This window comes from Phaenicophaeus curvirostris, chromosome 14 (genome assembly GCF_032191515.1).
Source record: "Phaenicophaeus curvirostris isolate KB17595 chromosome 14, BPBGC_Pcur_1.0, whole genome shotgun sequence".
Lineage (NCBI taxonomy): Eukaryota > Metazoa > Chordata > Aves > Cuculiformes > Cuculidae > Phaenicophaeus > Phaenicophaeus curvirostris.
Window position 1 is genome coordinate 11,214,120 of NC_091405.1, and position 22,997 is coordinate 11,237,116.

Sequence of the window (22,997 nt, forward strand, 5' to 3'; positions counted from 1 at the left end):
CAACCTAATAAACCTGGTGCTCCTTTAAGCAAGACATTGGATCAGATGATTTCCAAAAGTCTCTTCCAACCTACACTACTCCATGGTTCTACAACGCATAAATAATTTACTAATCTTTCATTAATTCTTTTCCACTTGGAAAAGCAGGTCTATTTGGAAAACGAAGTTCTACACAGTCTGTAGAACTGGGTGTATGGCCTAACTCAGTTAAGCTCAGTTTAGATTTACTAGGCATCTAGAAAGGAGTTTCCCACAAGCAGCTCTGAACTTCCTTCTTTCCTTGACCTGATACCATCAGGGTTTGTTGACTTTCAGGTCATATAGCAAGAGCGATCTACCCTCCGAGATGTACAAGGGAGAGATGGGCTGGAGGACCAAGGTCAGCTGGTCACAAATGAACATTTTTTAATACTGAGATACACAGTGAACTAATCAGTGAGTGTATTTTCAATGTTTGTATGAACTTTCAGTATTTATGGTATATGCAGAACAGGGAGTGTGCTAAGCTGGGGTGTGAACATACAACATGCTCCATGATAGCAGCTACATATCTGTTCTTCATCCAATATGAAGGAATTAAAGCCTGAATTCAAGAGGAATAAGTTACTATACATTTACCACAAAGATAAAAGAGGAAACATGCTAATAAAACTACACTTGTAGTTCTTGTACCTATTCTGAGGTGCAGAGATCATTACAGTGCTCTGCAAGACAGGGTGCTTAGGTGGGGATTCAAAGTCTGAATCCCTGTTTCTATTCTTCACAACCACCTCAGCTTTCTCTTCATTTTTATATGCCTTATCTGAAAAGAACACCCTCTCTGTAAAGTGATTTTGAACCAGGTGCTGAGAATGGGAAGGGTGCATTGAAATTTTTTATGTACGGCAGTCTACAAAATCAAAATTTTGATGAAGCAAATCTGTTTTGAAGCCTAGTGAGCAATATAAAAATAGGAAAAAAGCCCCAAGATTAACTTGTGCTGAATATCTGCATTCAGTATTTGTGCTAGCTGCTGCTTGTGTTCAGCAGTTTTGTAGTAGCTTATGCTGTGTAATGTCCTGAAAAGGGGTTCCTTGCTTATTCGGGAAGTTTAAGACACTTGTACGATGAATACACACTTCCCATTGCTGGGAAAAAGAATACATTTGGGTTAGATGGCTCTGGAATTACATCAGGAATTTCTGATTATGCCTCAACCTGTCTTTTTCTCCAAAGAGCGGCTGTATACTAAGGTATACATAAAGAAAAAAATAGAGAATTAACAGTAACACAGGTGATGGAGCAAGTATTGATAAGCTTACTACTTCAACAGAAATACTGATAAATATTGGGGAAGGTATTGCTTTTATTATGCTTGTCACCTGTAGCCTAATGAAGGAATATAGACCTCATCCTTTTAGAATATTTTTAGGGATATTAACTAAACTCGATGAGGTATATAGAACACAACTAAATTTGCTTTCTAGATAAGAAGAAGAAAGTATTTCATGTTTTGAGGTTTTGAAGATTTCAAGATGATATGTGCATGGCTGAAGTTTTTAGTTCAGTTCCAAGGAAACAAGACAAGGTGCTCATGGATGAAGGATTTGAAAAAAACTGACAGTGTGTCTTTAAATAATCAGAGAATTTCCCTGGAGAGTATGTATTTCCTCAATTACTAGCCTGAAATATTATTTTCACAGTTACAAAGCGTCATGCAAATCTATCCTACTCAATGGATACTAACGATCATTACTATTATTTAACAGCATAACAGGTGGAGCGGGGAGCAGTGAGCACTTGTCTTTAATATGTGGTGTGCCATAATGTTTTACTTGTTCTTAAAATTAAATGGTCAGAATACGTTAATCACAGAACCTAGCGTGGAGTGTCTGTCAGATCAGTGCTACCGATAGCTCAGCGTGCCCCAAAGACAAAGATGTTAGATTTGCAATATAAAAAATCAGTGTTATTCTGGAAAAGACCTTGCCCTCGGCTGTTGAGTGTCACATGCAGCATTTGGAATATGCACATTGCAGTGCAGGGCAAATACAACACACGCAGTACCGTATGCTACACTATCTTTACGATTTCTGCCTTGTTGATTCTGTTAATGCACACAATTACAAACAGTCAGTGCAGATTTCAAAAGGCAAGTTTACACCTGTGAATTACTTTCAAAGGGAATCTGAGATATTTTATAGCATGTGTAAGGATATGCTAGTTAGAAGACAGCCACTGGGGAAAAATGAGTGGGGAATGTTCTTCAATTTCACTGAATGGCTGGAGAGTCTTCTTATGGTGACAGACGGGGAGAACAAAGCATAGGAACCACCCGTACATCTCTTACATCTTGTTGGAAATTTTTTTTGGTTACGTACTTCCTTATTTCTTTAAACCCTTCATAACACTATACGTATTAACAGGGGAGAGTCTGTCCAAGGTAATCGATAAGCCACTTCAGTGTTACGTAAGGAACATGATTGCATTTCTTCTTCAACACAAAAATCTATTTGGCTTCAGGTTTTTTATGGTAGGTATTTAGAGAGCAAAGAGATTTTCCAGGCTTTCTTGTACCCCAGAGTTTGTATATGAGGATCCAGGTTGTTTCCCCTGTCTAGTGCCTGTAACTAGTTACAGAACTCGTGAGTCAGACACATGAAGTCTAATTACATGGGCGCTGTTCAATGAATGGCACCCTGTGATAATCTACATACGCTGCATGTACACTGAGGAAATAGTTTGTTATTTGTAACAGTATAAAGTTCTGAAATTTTCTGCTACATGACTGATATGCACTCCATAGTTTACTCAGACACTAAGACTTGTTCTCAAACAGTTGCTCACTGTGACTTTCTTAAAATTATAGGGTTTTAACCATGGTTTAAACCAAAAAGTTAATAATATCCTGTTCATCCGATGTTTTAATAATAACGGTGAAAGAGACTCCACATTTGAGCTTCAGCTTTCTAACATTTTAAATGTTTATTATGTACTACAGTCTAAAAACGAAAAATACAAAATTCTTACAATAACAGTGGCCTTCCAGAGTGAATGACATGTGACACCAAAATATTTTTTTCAATGCCGTCACAATTGGGTTGTTTTTTTTTTGACAAATGATTATTCTGTGGCCATACAACTTTTGAGGATGTGGCATCCTGATAACTTATTGAAAAACGTAGAATACAGACCTAGATTGAGTTTTTTATACCATGGCACCGAAGAGGTACCAATGCTACTTCCATTTAAGAGGAGCCTGTCTTCCTTTTCAGTATGATGGCCCAGACTTGGTTATTTATCTGTCATGGCATTACTTACAGGCTCACAGATTGACAGATCTGAAGGCCAGGAGGGACAATTGTACCCATCTTGTCTGTCTTGGGTCACATGGGAATGTTTCTCATTCAGCAGTTCTGCTTCAGGACCCAAATTCTGATTTAGTTAAACTACATCTATTAGGAAATCATCGCATCTTAATTTGAAGTGATTCACAGCAAGTAAACCATTGCCGTTAGTGAATCTTTTTAAGTGCTATAAATAAAATGCTACGGCCTTAATGTTTAAAAGTGCGCCTCATTTCTAATTTATGAAGGGTAAATTTTCAGCCACTGGTGCCTTTTATATCTGTTAGCTATTTCATTTTCCAAACCTTAAATCCTGCAAAGTGGTTTGCAGTGAACTGAACAGATGGTCTCCATATTTCTTTAAATTTCGTAAAATTTGGGTGCTAATGTGATGGATGGCTCTGTCTAAAATTCTGTAGCTGTTTCAGAAGCTGTATTCTAAAACTTCATCACAAGCGTTAGGATTCATCACTTGTGTTTAAAGTTCAAATTCACGTTATTTCATATAATTTTGAGGGAGAACAATTTTATGAAGTGCAGGACTGTAATAACAGCATTCACTGGATCAATACAAGTCACTTATTTTCCTTGTTTTATTACTTAGAAAAATAATGCATCTCTTAAAGATGACTAAAGAGAAAGGAGAGATTAAATGTACAGAGGATGTGCAGTGTTCAGTTCTGTGCCCCAGCTTCCTTACTGCTATGCAAAAAGTTTACTACTTATTGTTTTAAAACTGCACCCAAGTGTTCAGCCATATGGACAGCGAACAGTTTTCTGTGCTATACTAGATCATTGCATACAACTCTGTAATTACCCACATCTGTCTACGAACTGCTTTACATCCATGTAAGTCTGCCCCTTGCTCCTTCTGAAACGGGACAGCGCTCTTCTCATCCATTTGTGGGAAACTCAAGTGCTAAATATTTATTTAAATTTATTTAGAATCATAATACTACACAAATGCAACATCTTAAAAAGAAGTCAGGTGTGGAAGTTACACGTGCTTTAAAAAATTAATGATCTACCTTTAGAAACTATTTTACAGTGTTCTGTTTTTTAAAACCACATACTATGAATTAAAAAGTACTAATTAAACTAATTAAAAAAGAATACTTTAGGAACATTCTGAAAGCAGGCATGTAAAGCACAAATCAAATGTAAGGAAAGAGTTTAAATACTTTTGAGTTTGCTAGTTTGTATATATTTTTACCATAGTAATGTGCATTCAGATAGGATTAGTATCCTTTGGATATGTGTGCCCGAAAATAAGGAAGGAGCTGGTTTTGCTGCCTTGAGAAACCATTCACCAGACACAGAAAACATGTGGTGAGAAATGAAGAAGTAACAGCATTTTCTTCTCAACCTCAAACAGATTGAATCGTATGCTGAGACTGTTGGGGTATGTAAAAGAGCAGACACTGAACCAAAAAGTACATGATTTTCTCAAATGAAATTCATGACCAGTGAATCAATTTCTACTAAAATAACCCAGTTCTGCATTTCAGAGAGCAGGGAACTCCACAGGGTAAAACTCAGCCAGTACTTTACATCAGTGGTACACGAGCTCACAGGTCCAGGGCAGCCCAGTAAGAATGAGATTTTCATTCACTGATTAAAGTATATAAGCCACACTTCCCTATCCTTATAGGACTTTTGTAGCCTACACAGAAGCTGTACATATTGAGCTTAATTTTGAAGCCAAATTTTCTGTGCACTCGGCTGTGGCCAACCTATCATACTTTCCAGGCTTTCCTATGGATGGAGGCAGTGGGAGGCCAGAGCACTGGAGATGGGTTGGCGGCCAGATGACTTCCTAAAGATGAGGCCAGAAACATCCAGGGAAATTCCACTAAGGATGGGATGGGACGGGAAAAGCACAGAGGAAGTGCCTTAGAGCTTTCAGAGTACAAGTGGTTTGGGATTAGGAATGATCTTGAAGTCACTGCACATACTGCCTAAACTGTCCATGCTGGTGAACAACTGCCTTTATCCCCATGTCACATGGAAGATTTACTCCTTTCTTAAGCTAACACACACACAAAAGAGCAGCACAGGTCTATCACAAAGAACGGTACAGCAGTCCTGTTGTGCTTTAGGATGCCTTTACTTTCCTGGAAGAGAGCCACGGACTTTCGCACCATGAACATTCTAGAAAATTGCGAATATTTTCACTTAAGGGCCAGACTCTAAGGTATTTTTTGGTTTTAGATGCCTGAAAGCCTTTTCAAAAGGTTTCATAAAAAAAAAAGAAGGGAAAGACAGCTTCACTGAATAGTAGCATAGCATTATTTTTTTTAACATACTTAAATTATGTTCCTGTAAGTGATGGTAGAACCTAGCATATCGGACATTCCCCTAATCATCTGAGTCAAAAGCCATAGATTATGTCTTAGGAGAAGTCACAAAGCATTACATCACTGTAGATTCTGATATGTTATTTAAACAGTGCTATACTCATATTTATGCAAAACCAAATCTCTCTAGCACCGTAATGAGCAAGGTCAACTTGGTTAGTTGAAGTTATGTTTTTTAAATGACTTCTGTAAAAATATTTAGCTGCAGGGCTTTTCATTTTCTTGGTCTGTCTACCATATTTCTTAGCTTTTGGTATTAAAGCACACTGGAATAATATTATAGAAGTAATTTTTCAGTTTTTGAGTGTTCCTGAGTTGACTGTCCAAGAATATATAATTTACAATATATGTCCATTAATAAAACTGTACTGTAGCCAGAAAATAGATGTGATAGTACTTTTCCTTTAAAATGGTACCAGTTCATCACCCTGAATCATTTTTAGGTTTCTATGGTGAATGTTTTTTCTGCAGCAGAGGCCTGAGAGTTTGCTGGCTGGCTGAGTCTTTCTTCCAGTCCATTTTCAGTCCTAACCACTACGGAAGATAGGTGTTAGAAATCCTTTCCAGAAGCAACCTTTAACTTCAGGAGGAGAGGGCGAGAACCCTGCTCATTGCAAGACAGTGTGATCCATTTCTTTTCACGACAGTGATTATATGACATGGCTGACTGTGATGTGGACTTGATAACCATGACTGTAGAGTCAGTAACTCAGGAGACCTCCTTCCACCTTGCTTTGCTAAAAGTGAGATAAATTACGCTGCAAATAATTTTGCCCTTTGAAGGTCACTGTCCATCCAGCACATTAAACAAATCCTTGCCATTCATGTTTTACAAGAACAATATTAACATTCATTAAAGCTTCAGCTTCAACCACATGATGAGTTCGTTTAACAAAAATGCCAACTCCGTATCTTCTGTGGGTACTTATTTCATGAAGCAAATCAGCTTGTTTCAATGTGACTATGGATCTCCTGGACATCTGCGAACATGGTGACCCGGGGCAGTGGAAGCCATTTGTGGTACAATGTCATTTAAGCTCCATTCAGAGAAATCTGATCAACTTGATGCTGAGAACAGCTGCTAAAGCGGGTGAGCTACTTAAACCAGGGCTGCTGATGTTGCTGAAATTGGTGTAGCACAGAACTGCTGCAGTTCTTGGAGCTCTACAATGGCTCTACAAGGCTCTAAGGTCAGACTGAGAGCCCTGCTTTGCAGGACTCAAAACTCCAAAGAAACTCTTAGTCCTATACAGGATTTATTAAGCTCATTAAAATAACACCCAGTCCTAAATGAGCCACAGCTTTACTTACTCTCTGTTGTGGCTCTTGAAACTCAGAGTGTGATTCCCTCACACAATAGCAGCGAGAAGCCACAGATCAAAAGCAGCTGCCACCATGTTTGCAGAGGGGAACATGCTCCTAACAGTCTGCAGTTTCTGTCCCAGAAGCACTGCAGCTACTCGTTTACCCCATTCAGAGGTGTCTCTGTTTGAGTCAGAGGTTCAAGTAACCTTCTCAGAAATGGAGCTGAAGACTAATCACTTCAAAAGGAAAGAAACCCCAAACTGATTGTGAAACAGCCTTGGTTCACCCTGTTACTTGTTGCTTCCCTCTGTTACTTGCATTTGTCACTGCAAAGCCCTGTTACGCTACTGTATAATCATAAGGGGAATGAAAAGGTGGGTCTTGCTATCAGCTTTTCTGTGAGATCTAAAGCTGATCACGCAGTTCCTCTGCTAACCCTGAGGCTTACTACTCTGGTACTTTCCAAATCTTGAATAAGTGATATATCAAATACTAAGTATCTGTAGGCAATCCCCAGATACACCCTCGATGCCAGTAAAAGTGAATTCATTTAAATACACATCCAAACCATATCTCTGTTATTCTCCTTCCTCGGTGCACGACCCTGCACTGCGAAAGATCAACTGTCATTAGACTGCAGCTTTTGATTACTTGAGATGTTTGTGATCTTGGAATGCCTGCCTTCTGGTGAGGATAGGAGCAAAAGCAGCTGGACACGAAGTAAGAAAGGTGTTTAGGGAAAGTTCTGTTAGAGCTCTTCCAAGCTGAACAAAAGCCTAGAATTAATAAGGGAATCTAGAGGTGTTACATTAAGGCAGAAATTATTCCAGTTACCTAAGGAATTTTGCCTTGTGGCTTGGGGATAAAAGAGCATTAAAGAATGTTCTTCAGTTTGTGAACTGTACTTTGGACACATCTTGAGACAGTCTGCAGAGAATCAAAGGGTGTCTATTCTGCAGACTGCATACTCAAAGTAAAAGAGTAGTTTATACGCCCTAATTGATCAATAGGCAAGACTTTTTTCCCTGTATACTAAATAGGCACAAGAGCAGCCGTTGACAGCAGGAGAGGAAAATGCCATCACTCCTGGTACACACAGAAGGCCTGGCTCCCATTAAAAGGAGACCTGCCTTTGCCTTCTAAACCTGACAGGCTGTCAGTGGTATGAGTGGATGAAGCACAAAAACATAACAGCAGCACAGTTGCAGAACGTTTCAAATCACACCCCACAGTAGCTTGTCAATAAGTGGTAACCATGCACACACTGCAGAATTTGGTGCCATTTCTAAGAGTAAGAAATGTGGTACCACTGGCACTCACTAGAAAGACTATAAACAATGTCATGGTAGAAAGTCAAAGTGTAGGATGGTGAAACAATGCAGGAAAAAGATGCGGCATCCTTTGTGGTGCTCACAATGAAGCTAGGGGACATGTTATTCAGCTGGTAGAAACAGCAGTCTTCCATCAATTCTTCAGGCAATTCCTTGAAGCTTTCTGAGGCAGCAAGAACAACAGTTCATACAAGATTATGAACTACAACAGGCCACGTGTTGATCCTGCTTTGATCTGTCCTGTGATGGAAGCGTGTGCCAGTGCTTGGGGAAGGTACTGGAAGTTATTCCCTGTTGGTGGGAAGACAGCGGGGAAGATGGCAGGAAGGCAGTGGATGAGTCTCCGTCCAAAGGCTTCTGGATGGTCTTTGCTGACCGAAGAGACAGGAGGGTTAGAGCACTCCGATGCTCCCTAGCTGCTGTCAGGTCACACGGGCAGCCTGCCTGCTGCATAGTCTGATGGTGTATTTATACTTCAGCATCCCTAAAGGTACCCTCACATCACAAAACAGCAAGTTCTAAGCCAAATGAAAATCAGAGGAGGGAACTGATCCAGATCACCTGTGCTCTGAAGGCACTGCTCACCCCTATAATGCTGAGCAGTTCTGCTCCGAAACACCCACCATTCCCGCAATGAATTGATGATTGCCATTCTTGACACCCAGAGGTAAATAAAATGCAGCAGTGAGAAGGCCATAAAAGCTGGCCAAGAGCCTCACCCTTTTTATTTTATAAAGAAACATGAGCATTCCCTTGGGTGTAGAATAAAAGAGCCACTATTTCCCCGGAATATGTAAAAACACATTATCAAACACGGCTTTCTCCAGGGTTTCTGTTGCATCTTTTGTGTACCATGAGCGCACAGACCATCAGGGTTTCTGTTGTACATCAGGCATTATCAGGCCATAAAGGTGAGTAATGGGACCGTTCAGTGTTACTAAGTTCTGCATTCTCAATTGTTTACTTTTTATTTAAATGTGTGTCACACACTTTGTTTTTAAATATGACAGAAAAGCAGTCATTTTGCATTTCTACTGTAAAAAAAAAAAAAAATCACCTCCACTGCTGCCAAACTGCTGAAGCTGACATCTACTGCTTCTTTCGGTTTCCTGTTACTTTTATCGCTGTTCCCATTCCATGGTGTATTTTGCTGACTACACAAGTACCATAGACTACTGTGTATTAATCTGCAGCTCACAGCAGTATTAGGCATAGAATAGTGACTACTTGGAAAAAAACATTGTCAAACTCCTCATTGCCTCTACCATCTCCTTTCTGACTGTTACAGTACATCGGTTCTGACATTCCAACACAGAAGAAAATTATGAACCAGCAGAAATGTCTAATGACACAAGAGTGGAAGCTGCTTTTCAACTTTTCACATCTTTGGAGTGTGAAAAGCTTTGTTTGCGCACCCAGACTCTACTCCACTCTCACTTCCAGTTACAGCAGTCAAATCACAAAGTTTTAATTGCCCCTCATCAGCGAGTATTTATTCCTTCAAGAACTTGCAGGTTATTTCTCCTGGAGTCACGTGAAGGCATTTTAGCACATAAATGTAGTTTTCCCTGTAATTCCTAGTACTTCATTTGGGATCCAGAAAGTCTCCACTCTCCTCCCTGTATGGACTCTGAGACATGTTCCTATTTAATCTGAGGCTATGCTGTTATGTCATGCCATTGCTGAACCTAAAAGGTTGCTATTTCTTCCAAGGTAAGTTCAACCACTTTTCATCAAAGAAGGTCTCATGCTGCGTCATCCAAAATTTACGCATTCACGTTTGCTCTGGGGTCCGCTATTGCTTCCTTACATAAATCACAAAAAAACTTTATTTCAACAACTTTGCAATCCAAGAGTCTCAGATTCCTTTAATGAGCCCAGTAAACATTACTGCACGTTTTCTTTCCACATAAGCCGTATTTAGCAGGAATTCCCCAGTATTTTTCTAGTCAGATTTCTTGAGCTAAACCACCTGAAACCTGTCACAGAAAGATTTCTAAAAGACAAAGTCATCAGGTGTATTAATGTGATTTTGTCATTTTCAAAACAGTCCCTTCTCCAAAAAAAAGGGAAACACTATAATGGTTTTGACAATACTATTAAAGCAAATTTCAACTGCATAATATTTAATGGAAAGTCCATTAGCATAGTCAAACAAATGTTACTAAGTAGTCTTCAAAAAAACTATGTAACATCATACTTTATTTTGTAATCTCTCACTACTAAGACTAATAAGATGATACATAAGCAAAGCTCTCTCCTTCGTAGTTAGCCTCACATCTGAGAATAGCTTATGAAACCACTACTCATCGCAGTGACTGTGAAGTGACGTCAAAAAAAGTTGATTTTGTATCTGCAAAAGAATTGATGAGCTGGTCAGTCAGAAATCTGACTGTTTATATTTCAGTATGTTATTAACGACCATTTATGGGAAAAAAACCCCAACACAGTATCAACCTGATGTGTTTGCTAAAGTTAGTAGCATTTTTATGTATGTTCAGGTAAGGCCTTTAAAGATTGATACATGTGGATTACCAGCCCTGTGCAGCATTAAGGAAGCCTACCTAGACCATCCAGAAATGTTAATACAGAAACGTTGTGGAGAAAACCTTTTAGATGCTCAAATACTTTTCTCCTAGAAGCAGGAGAAAGCTGGTTTAGTTCATTAGAAACATTTTATTATACTCATATATCTTTCTAATAATACGGACTCCACCATTTGCCTCATTCCATGCATTTACTCAAATGTTTCATTGTTTATCTTTATCCCCTTACCCCAGTTATGAGCCAGAGCTATGGCAATGAGCCAACACGTCATTATTATGCATGTCTGAGTCAATGTTGCTTCATTGCCTCCTCCCTTCTTCTACTATTTTGTTTGCATCTACCACCTGTTGCATCTTGCTGGACTCTGGACTGAGGTCTCTAAAACAGAGGCTGACTTTTTCTCTGTTGCAAACTAAACCCACTATTCTGATTTGTCCTTTAATTTGCAGAGATACTAAATGACAATGATTAGCAATTAGAATAACAGAATACAAGTTGTAAGGCAAGTATGCTTGTGATCTCTGCAGACCGTATCAACATCTTAGTCAATACCTATGTTTGTTTAATGACTGTAGTAAGTACAAAACTAAGAACTGCCACGTGAGGTCAGACTGAAGGTCCATGTAGCTCAACATGTTGTCTATTCTAACAGAATAGACAGAAATTAGTACTGGATACTTAGGAAAAGGCATCTGCTGAGTGAGTGCTGCCCTAGGTCTTCCCGCCGAGCTGCTGGTGATTAGCAGTTAAAAGATTTTTTTTTCTGCTAAAAGATATAAAAGGATCTATCCTACAAGAAGCTGGTTTACCGCTCTTTGAAACCATTTACAGTTCTGACTTCCACAATATCCCACGGCAATGAGTTCCAAGATTTAAATACTGTGAAGTGCTTCCTTTGTCTCTGTTATTTGCCTAATCATTTTATTTGCTGCATGCCTTTTCTTGTGCAATGAGAAATAGCATTCATCAGTGGATTAACTAATCATTCCCATTTGTCTTTTCCATACCATTCATATCTTCCTCAATCACTTCTTCTGCCAGCCATAAAGTTGTCAGAAGGTGTCTTTTCACTGATGGCCTTTCTGTACCACACAACACCCTGCTGCACTTCCTCTGCATTATTTCTAGTTCTGTCTGTGCTGTTCTTGCAGTACTGCAGATGTGGAAGGACGGTCATCTTCTCCAGTGACATGATGGTGATCGTCTTCTGTTTTGTCCTCAACTGTTTTTTTATTAACACTTAACATTCTCTTTGCCTAAGGTTTACCTCTGCCAAGCAGTAGTCTGGTCCCGTGGACCATACACCCATTAGGAGCAGGAACACACTCTCTTGGGGGGTTTTTTTCTCATCCAAAAGGAGGGCATCACTGCTCTCCAAGACAGTTCTGTGATGTAAATGGAGGTGAGATAAATGGGGATTACAGGGAGATTCACTTCAAGAGCACACACCTGATCCAAATTAAAATACCAATGCAGACACACCCAAAATCTTTCCACAATGATTCCAAGATCTCTCCTGAATAGTAACAGGTTCTTCAGGGCTCATTGTTATGCATGTATAGTCAGAATTATCTTTCCTTTGATGATTAACTTGAATTTATAAACACTGTATTTCAGTTACTCTCATACAGCTCATCACTGTCAACCTTTCTCTTAACAATGCTAATAATAATCTGTTAGTTATCAGCAGTAAATGCGATTCTTTTCAAATCAATTATTCTATTGTACAACATGATCCCAGTATTGATGTCTGGACACTCTACCGTAACTTACCCTTCATTGCTTCATCTGTGTCAACCCAGTAGTCTAAGAGATGTCCAACCCTTCTGGACCACAGCTTCGTTTCAGTAGCAGCCGATCTTGCCAGAAAGTTATTTCAAAATCCATTTACACCAGCCAGAACCATTCTCATCCACATACTGACCAAGAGTTCTGCAAGATGTGACTTTCCTCTAAAAAGTCATATTAACTCTTCTCCAAACCAAGACACATTCACATTTATCTGCTGATTCTATTTCTTTTTATAGGTGCTACTAATCTCCGTGCAATGGAGCTCAGCCTTAGTGGTGTGCAGACCCTTGTATCCCTTCTGAATCCATTGGGTGCTGAGTAGATGTAAGGGATTACCTCATTATAAGATGATTTCAAATAAACCCCACAAAATCTAAATAGATGCAGCCAAGTACCTTATGGAAGAAAATATCCTCATTGTTCCTGTTTAGCCCCTCTGAAGGAATGGGCTGCAAGTTTTGTGGGTGGTCTGTGAGAAATTCAGTGAAGCCCAAGTGGAGCAACTCAACTGCTATTTTCAAAGAGAAGTGTCCTTCCGACAGATGTTTTCAGTACTGTTTTTGCTTTAGTGTTTTGTTGAGTAGTCTACCGACCAAGCTGCTACCGTTTATGATTCTGCAAGAGTCAACCTATTTTCCCTCCTCTGGTAAGCCACAACAAGAATATTTTTTTCCAACACAAGTCACTCATATCAACCTATTGTGAAAGTTTTTAGATACTTAATAGATTTGCAACAATATTTTATATTATGGCTGATAATGAGATGGTATTGAAATAGTATTGGAGTCTACATTTTCTCTGTGTAATAGAAAAAACCAGACTGAAGTGTATTTCCCCTCAGTTTTGCAATTTAGCAGTCTGAAGTTTTGACAATAAACAAAGAAACAATGAGTGTGACACTATTATTCAACAGGCCAAAAGGATGATTTTCCTTTTGTCAAAACCAGTGTATTTTTATTTGCATGAATGTAATGCAAGCCAGCATTCACAAACCCCACTACTAGCTGCCCTAAATTGCAAATATTTCACTTTAAAGTGTTTGATGTATTATATTGCTCAGACACCAGTAACAGTTAACTATTTAATGAATTTTTTTTTCCTACGGTCAAGATGCCAGTGTGATAAAACATGCTACAAAAATTGTCTGAAAAATATATGGGTGAGGAGGAACAACAAACCAGGAATGCACTGATGAAAATGTACAGAGCCAAGAAACTGTAATACTGCTAAAAGTCAAATGAATGGACAAAGAAATGCTATTTACAGCATAGCTGGCCATCACAATTACTCCATTGATTAAAAAAAAAATCAGCCAATTTCTTTCAATATTAGATCACATTTAAAGTTTGCCATTAGTTGAACTGTCTCTCTCTAAACATTTAAACTTTCAGAAACAATTACTAAACAAAGAGTTTATTGCTGGATTTTAATTTTGTATCAAAGACCAACCCTGAGTAAGACACTGGATTTGTCATTCAGAAAGCATAACAAAAATTTATGTCATTTTACTGTTTGGAGAGGTATGAACATTGAATCTAGATAATTAAGGGATGCACGTTCGGCTCGGTATCTTTGGTGGTGGGAGAATCTTCACTGCATATGTTTAGGCTTTCCAGGGTGATATAGAGTGTGTTTTCACTAGTCTTTCCAACCAGGGGTATGCTTACGACATGCACCTTAAGATAAACTACACTTGATCCAGAGAAAACAATTAATTGATATTGTGACAAAACTGAACATGCATAAGAAATCAATTGATTTTCAGTATCCCAAGATATGCCGAGCCGTTTACAATGCAACGAGGAAGTTGGGAGTCGTGGTAAAAGTGTGACGCTGTAGGTAAACAAGACAGTCATTATGTGCGTTGTGATGTTCCATGTGCGTCTTGACACTGGAATTACTCAGTAGGATGGTGAATATTGCCAGAGTTACCCAGTTACGCTTTTGAAACTCACTCGGTATCTTTAGAGAACTACAAGATCTGGGCAGAAGGGAACTCAGGTTAACTCTTTGCTGTGGGCTTTATAGCTGAGCTTAATCTACTGTCCAGATGATTGCCCAGCTTAGGATTGAAGAACACTGCGCTGCAAATCACATCCAATTTGGAACAGAGTCCTGCTAACTTCCATCACGCAACAAGACTTCTAGGCTTCTATCGACTGAGGGTTATACTACTTGCAAGTTACCTTATTTTGAAGACAGCTGTCTTCTAAATACTGATTTTGATAACAGATCAATGATAACGTATAGGTAAATAGCTGATTCTTCAAATTAGTTGCTACTAACACTTTTCCACTAAAAAAATAAGGCATCACTTACAGATGACCAGATGCCTAGCTGGTGGGAACAAGCCTGGTATTAGTGAAATCAGCACTGAACCCCTAACTTACCTTTCTACAGAAGGAATAGGTGCTTAACTCTGTTCTATATTCCCCTGATCCTATTTAAGTCACAGTTTTCTGCTTATGAAACCAAGCCTTGTTTCTTTGCCATGAAACTGCTATATCAATAAAGAGACTGATTTAAGTTGGGAAATAAAAACATTTACTTAAATACACCATCCTTTTCCAAGTCACCTCTGTCTTAGAAGATACATGTGTGAAACACTTTAAAACCAGATTTCTGCTTTCCGGTTCAATAAGCAGCTTTAAGTACATATCTCTCCCCAGAAGGGACTCCGTTGAAAGTGATGCAGGATGGACAGCCACAATGCTCAAAAACTTGCATCCACTCACTTTGTAAAAGAACATTTATTTTCTAAACTCTGCATCTGCAAACCAAACTCAGCATCCAAAAGTTGAGCCATGTTCTCTTCCATCTGCATGTCTCCACATGCAATAAGGATTCAGCAGGCTAAACTGTGCCATTATTATCTTCAAGTTTTGACTTCGCTGGTACCTGAGTGCTGGTATAAATGGGAGATGTTGTAACTCATCTGGCAATACATTATCTTTCTGGAGGATCACATGAGCTAAAATAAACTGCAGCTCATTCTTACCCAGCTGCACAAACAGGCTAAGTTTTAATAGAAACCTGTCACTATGGTGGACAAGCCTCCTGTCCATGCGTACCGTATCACTTAAGTGAGAAGAAGCCATTCTTGAAAATGCCACTGTTCCACAAAGAACAACACTTTAATGCAAAAACCGCTGAGTTTCCTGTAGTGATCCAGAAATATATGAATGTGAAATTCCCCTTCAAAGATTTAGCTATAATCTTTAGATCACTTACCTAAGGTGGTGTAATATAATCTGACACGATGTTAAAATAAGACTTTAGATTCCAATGTCAGCATCCCTGACCATCTAATTGTGACCACTGCACATAAACCCGCAAAATATTAAATAAAAAAAGAAATAAAGCATCAAAGTCTGCATCTCTGTGATACTGATAATGGAATCTTATAATCATCGAAGTGGAATTTATTGTAGCAAACTGGATGCTCTGTGCTACAAAAAATAAAGTTAGGTGCACTCTTCTCAATGATTTTTTTTCTCCTCTAAAGCCATCTCATATACTTGTAATATGAGAGCCTTTGTGAAAGAACTGTTTGGCTTCAGATAAGGTGAGAACAAAATTGTACAAGGAAATTACAAAATATTACTTCAAATTACTGAAAACAACTGTAATGTGAATCAACAAACTCGGTATTTAGGAGTAAATACCCTTTGTTTGTTACCAAAATTAATAAGAATTTCCTATCGCATCCAACAGTGGATTTGAATCATAAAGCAAAATAGGGCTGCCTTACTGATGGCCACTGTGAACACCCTTTTGTCAAGTTGTTTATTTTCAGTTTGTTATTTCCAAGGAATGTGCAACACAGTTCTTTAACATTTAACAGGTTACCTTTTATGCGAAATAGCAAAAAGATACACCCAAACCAACCACGACTCTATCACCCACTAAGAAACGCTTGAAGTCATAAGCACGTGCCAGTCAAGCAAAACCAAACCAGTATTTCATACAGCCTGAGAATTACACTAAAATATATACAGCATTCCCTATTCTTCTAGGAAAAAAATATTAAAAATAAAACTTCAAAATTTAACACCTGCCTTGATCATATAATGGAAGGAGCTCTCTTGATGTAAAGTGTCTTGGTTGTAATACACAAATCTAGAACTGACAACCAGTAAACACAGAATTCCCAAAGGGGGTTCTTTAGCTTCTAGAATAAATTGGTACTTGATTCATAGCCCTCAAAGAAACATAACAGGAGATTGAATCCATTTCTAACTGGAAAAGGACACTCAGTTAACCAAACACTGAGGTCATTTTAACTGTGATCTTATTTTGCTTTTAAGATATTAATTAAAATTTTCTTGATGCTCAAAAGGTTCAAAACCTTTTAAAATAACACAACTATAGAAAACTGAATGAACTGACAGGATAAATATGCGCATCTATTTCCAAAACTTACAATCTTAAATTTCATGAGTGCCACCAAAATATGAGAGCTAGTATAGGTAATACGCCCTGTACTTCTTAATGTGCTTCATCATGGCTGTGCTGATCATGACTGGCTTTAACAAAAATAATTTAGCAGCCAGAATTAAACATGCTCAGTTGCAGAGGTAATTACTGTCTTATTTGCTAAGCTCAGTAAGAATCCTTGAAGGACATGGACATTACTAATGGAGTCAAACGGGAATGAGGAACGTAGCGCACCTTTGGAATGTCACCACAAGCCCCAAATTATTTATTTACACCAAAATCCCGAAACTGCTTAACGGTCACCCTGCCATCCTCATAATGTGTTACTTGTTCCAGAGGACAGAAAAAAACGATGTATCCAAGCAAGAACAGAGGTGTTGCCTCTGAAGGCACAAAGACCTTCATCCCATGTGCTAACTGGTGTGGGGTATCACGCCTGTAAGAACCTCTTTCTGATCAGTCCCTTTGATGTGGTTGGTTTTCTGCGACAGGAAGGAGCATGGAGGCAAAGCCAAGTTGTTTTATAAATAAAACTACTACTATGTACACCCTTGCTACCTCTTAGACATACAAACTCTTCAGCCTTCTGGACATTTTGTCTGTCCTCCATCATGGAGAACTTCATGGTGGAGACGCACATCGTAAATGGACTGATAACGAAAACCCTGCATGTACAAAAGACCATCCCAAATGTCCAACATGTAGATGAAGACTTTACACCATACCCAGCTGAGAAGGTCATACTCCAAATGCCTCACACACCAAGGAATGAATAGCCAGAATTCCACTTACCTGTTTGGGTAGATACAGCTCTTCCATATTATACAAAGATAAGCAAAAGTAGTTCAAATGGAGTAACAAAGAAAGGAAGTGATTCAGAGGCTCCGAGCCACAGTACCAACAGTTCACATCCCTCCATACAAATGTGACTGGGCCTAAATCTGACTGCAAACGAGTTCATAAGTCTGCTCTCTCACAGGACACCTCCATGCCAGGTTCCTACTTGAGTGGCATCATTTGTATGCTGTGCGGCAGGACTCAATGCCCAGCCCACGTCCAACTGCCAAATGCCATCTTCTTACAATGCAAAGATCATAAAAACCCCCAGAATTTCTTAATGATTAGCAAGAGCTAAACCAACATAGCTACCATTAGCACAAGAGGTAGTAGTTTTCTTTCTCTTTAGAACCACTCCAAATATCTACAGAAAACTCAGACAAGCCCAGACAAAGATCCTCTACACATCCTAGAAGTTACCAACACAAAAACATATCACTAACTTTATTGGGTCAAAGTTGTTCTCCACAGAACTCCCACTGGCTATGCTGGAGTCACAACAGCAATAGAGCTGAATGAAACATCCTTGAAATCGCAAACTAATATGACAGAGATTGCAAAATGGTGGAGAAAAGGTCAATGATCATATATTTCTCATAATTTGATACCATGTAGGAGACCGTAACTGCAGTTCACCTGAAAGGCAGTCTGTGTCCCACTCTGCAAAATAAAGTCCTAATAGAGCAATGTCACCTCTTAACTACGACTTTGGTTAAAGACTTTGAAGACCACGACAAAGTAAATACGGTCTACATGAAACCTGCCAGGTCCTCCGCTTCTTGCAGTCAAGACCCTAAAGCTGATCATCAAGATCAATCGGACACCAAATCCAACCACGTCCAACCAACCGCAGCAGTAATTCCACACCCAGGCACACCCTGATGGTTGAGCAGAGTCTAACCATCGACACAAGGTTCCAACTGGCAAAGGGATCGTTCCCGTCCTAGCCCTGAAACTGGACGACAGCAACACAAATGGCCATTTCTCCAGGAAACGCAGAACCTGAGGAGCGGCTCCCACCCAACGAGCACTGGATGCCCACTCTGGTTTGGATGGCAGACTGCCATCCTGGTTCCGCTTACTGGAGCTGGACACTTCACAACACTCAGCTCCAGTCCTTCCGATTTTCACCTCCCGCTGTCCCCCTCCCCTTTCTCTGGCTCGAGTGGCCACGCTCAGTCCCAGCTTGGGCATCGCAGCCGGGCATGGGGGGACCCGCATGGGGGGCTCGAGGACAAGGGAGGGCACAGCATGTGGTGTTGGGGAGCAGGGGGACAAGGAGGGGCACAGCATGTGGTGCTGGGGAGCAAGGGGACCCCCCACGGGAGGCTGGAGGACAAGGGGGGCAGACGATGCGGGAACGGGGGACTGTGAGGGGCCAGGGGACAAGGAGACAAGGGGGGCCCCGCCGAAGTTGGCCGCCCCCCCCCCCCCCCCCGCCGCTCGGGGCGAGGTGAAGCAACCTGGCGCCGGCTCCTGCACTTTGCACAGCGGGCGCGGAGCCGCCTCCATCCCTGCGGCTGCCGGCAGCGCCGGGGCGCATTTTTCCGCACTAAATCTGCACGTTCAGCACCGCCCAGAGCGCCCGTGACTTTACCTGGACTTTCTGCACTCTCCGGGCTCCTCGCGCCGCGATCGCCTCCCCATCCTACCGCTAACTCTCGCTCTCCTCCCCCCTCTCCCGCAAGGCCTGCCGAGCCCGAGCCCCGGGGAAAGTCGAGGGCAGCCGGGGAAGGAGGGCGGGCGGCGGGCAGGGACGGGAGCCGCTCCATCCCCGCGCCAGCCCTCTCCCCCCCGCCGCAGCCCTTCCCTCGCCGCTCTCCGCCCGCTCTCCCGCGACCGCCGGGGCTCCGGAGCGGCTCCCCCCGCGCCCCCCTCGCCGCCGACCCCCGTTACCTCGTAAAGGTCCCCCGAAGCCATGCCGGGGTGCGGGACCGCGCCGGCTCTCTCGCTCTCTCTCCACCTCTCCCGCTTTCCCCCCACCCCCCCCCCCCCAACTCCCGCTCCACTCGCTCCTCTCTGTTGAGTAAACTGTGTTTTGCAGAATGACAGGCTCCGGGGCTGCCTGTGCGCAGAATCAGAGGCGAGGAGAGGCAGAGAGGCAGGCGGCGGGGCTGGCGTAACCACCACCAGCAGCAGCGGCGGCGGCGGCGGCGGGAGCCGCGTCTCCCCTCGGCGGCGGGGACGGCGCCCCCTGCCCCTCCCCGACCCCGCCCGCCGCGGGGGCAGCGGGACGGGACCCCCGAGCCCGGGGCGGCCCCTTCGCACCCCCTTCCTCCTCCTCCTCCTTCCATCTCGCCCTGAGCCGGCAGCGCTTCAAACTATTTTTTTTTTTTTAATTTTCGCAGCCTAAATAAATAAATACAAATAGATTAAAAAAAAAATTATTAATAACAACAATAATAACGAAAGAGGCGTGGTCGGCGTTGGAGGCCCGGCCGGCCGAGGCGCGGGTCCCCGCGGGCAGCACGGGGCTCGGGCTGAGGGCTCCGCTCGCCCCTCGCCCCCCTCCCCTGCAGCCATTTTGCAAATTATCGGCCCTCGCCGGGAAATGGAACCCACGGGCCACCTGGTCCCCACGTGCCGCCGGCAGCGGCTGCCGGACACGGGGCCGCACGACGCCAGAGGGGTTGGGGCCTTCTGGGTGTTTCCGACGAGAACAAGTTGTACGAGGAGCGGCCGAGGGAGCTGGGGGTGTTCAGCCTAGAGGAGAGGAGGCTGAGGGGAGACCTCATTGCTCTCTCGAACTACCTGAAAGGAGGTTGTGGAGAAGAGGGAGCTGGGCTCTTCTCCCAAGGGACAGGGGACAGGACGAGAGGGAATGGCCTCAAGCTCCACCAGGGGAGGTTCAAACTTAACATCAGGAAAAAATTTTTCACCAAAATGGTCATGGGGCACTGGCAGAGGCTGCCCAGGGAGGTGGTGGAGTCACCATCCCTGGAGGAGTTTAAAAGCTGGGCGGGTGAGGTGCTCTGGGACATGGTTTAGTGGCAGATGGGAACAGTTGGACTCGACGGTCCATGAGGTCTTTTCCAGCCTGGTGATTCTATGATTCTAAGGGTTGTCCCGAAGCCACTGCATCCTCTGCACTGAATGAGTAAAGTTCATCTGCTGGTGAAGATGATGCCAGGCAGCATTTTCACCTCCTGCCCGCCCATGCCCACCTCCTGCTTGGCCGTACCCAGGTCAAGGAGGTTTCCTTACACCAGCTCAGTGAAGATGAACTGAGTCATCACAAGAGGAAGCCACGTGTTCCACCAGCCACAATGGAATCTTGAGGAGACAGGAGCTGCTGTGTGGCAAAGGGTCCTTAGCGTGATGCCACACCCTCCACAAAGCAAAGGGCTCGAGCAGCGATCCTGCAGCTTCATACCATGAAGGATTTCTTTCTCCAGGTAAAGTGTTGAGCGTCCTCTTGATATTGTCTTTCTTGACACAGAAGGTTGCTATTAGGGTTTGCTCAGATGCGCTCTTCATGCCTTGGCTTCGTGTCCCGCCTGCCGCACTCAGTACTGGCTTTTAGACTCCGTGTTCTCACCTCAGAACCAACCTCTGGTAGTCATCCCCCTGGAATCTGGGAGTGACACCGAGTGCTGCGCGATTTGGCTGTGCTGAGGTCGTGGCGTTTGTTCGTCTTCCTTGTGTTGGCATTTTTCATCTCTTGATTTCAGTCCTTCGTGTACTGCTGCTCTCCACATTAATGTGGGACTTGGCACTGCCCAGGCTATTATCTGAGCAGCAGATCGGAGCTGGTTATTGAGCGTGATAGAGTAAGTCCAGGCATGGTTTATAAATGTCACTGATACCGAGTGCTGAATTATTTCTCAACTTTCATTTATGACTGAAAAACCTGACACAGACCAGGTGGGGTGAAGCCGAAGACTTTTCTGACTGAAAGGATTCCCATTTGAGACATCAATATCGGGTATTTCGAACATTTTCACCTTTTATCATGGAAGTGGGAAATAACACATGCATATCCAGCTCTTGATTGACCCCATCTCCTAACTGTGAATATTACCTGTGGTGATTATGAATTTGCCAGCTAACCAGCTTAGTATTGACTTACAGCTCAATAAAAACTATCTTATGGTAGTTTGGAGTGCAAAGATGTTTATGGTTTGTGTGGTCTGCTGGGTGGTGCGATAATGTTGAATTCCTAAGGACAAGCCGCTCTGCTTACGTAAAATACAACTGCTTTTTTTTTTATCTTAGCTGAAGCAACTGGAGGGGATTTGATATTTGAAGAGTAAAGTATTGAAAGGATTAAGAAATACTGTAAACTACCCGTGCCTTAAGCAATTTTAGTAATTAGTGCAGCAAAAATTTTTACATTCCCAAGAAATGCATTACTTAATAATCACACCCTGTATTTTTTTCTTGATAAATCAACTGCTTTCTCTTATTGTAAAGTGACATTTATTGTTTACAGTAGCAAATCAGCTCTTTGGAGTGCTCATTGAGCAGAATATTCCATCGATAAGTAGACATTTTAATGCAGTTCTCTTCAAAGTCTGCTTTATTACACCTACTACTTTGCTGCTTTCCACAGCAGTAAACAAAATGGCAGTCAAATCCAGTGAGTCATTCTTCAGATGCATTGTAAAATATTCCTTCTCTGACACTGGTGGCTTTCTCCATAGTAGCAAGTTGCTCCAAAGGTGCCTTGAATGAATTAAAAAATGTCCCTTCCCAAGCTGTAGAAGAACACGTCTTTTCTTTCGAGACAGGTCTGATAATCAGACTGTTCTTTCTTGTCTCCACTGTTGTTCTGCTCTGAGGCAGCTTAAATTAGAGCAACCCACCCTGCACCACGTTGAGAGAAATCTCCATGAGCTGGTCTATGTTTTAGAAAATTCCGTTTACATTGTACAGTGTTTAGATCACATTAACACTGTCAATATTGTTGCTGTAAGATTTACAACCCAAACAAATATTAGTTTAGCAGTTCTGAAAGGATGAATGCTTCAGTGAATACTTTGAAGAGGGGAAACATCTTTTTCCTGATTACTAATTCCTTGTTTTAGAGTACACGGTCCCATGGGAGGCAGTGGTGTGTGAGTCAA

At 41.8% G+C, this 22,997-nt stretch overlaps 1 protein-coding gene across 1 annotated transcript in view; it reads right to left on the reverse strand.

The window, feature by feature from the left end:
• CDYL2 (chromodomain Y like 2) overlaps nucleotides 1-19,919 on the reverse strand; it is a 59,045-nt gene extending 39,126 nt beyond the window's left edge. Inside the window, exon 1 of the mRNA XM_069868599.1 lies at nucleotides 19,828-19,919. Coding sequence (XP_069724700.1) covers nucleotides 19,828-19,851 — 24 coding nt within the window. The 5' untranslated portion in view covers nucleotides 19,852-19,919. The remainder of the gene's footprint in view (nucleotides 1-19,827) is intronic.
• Nucleotides 19,920-22,997: the final 3,078 nt, after the last annotated feature.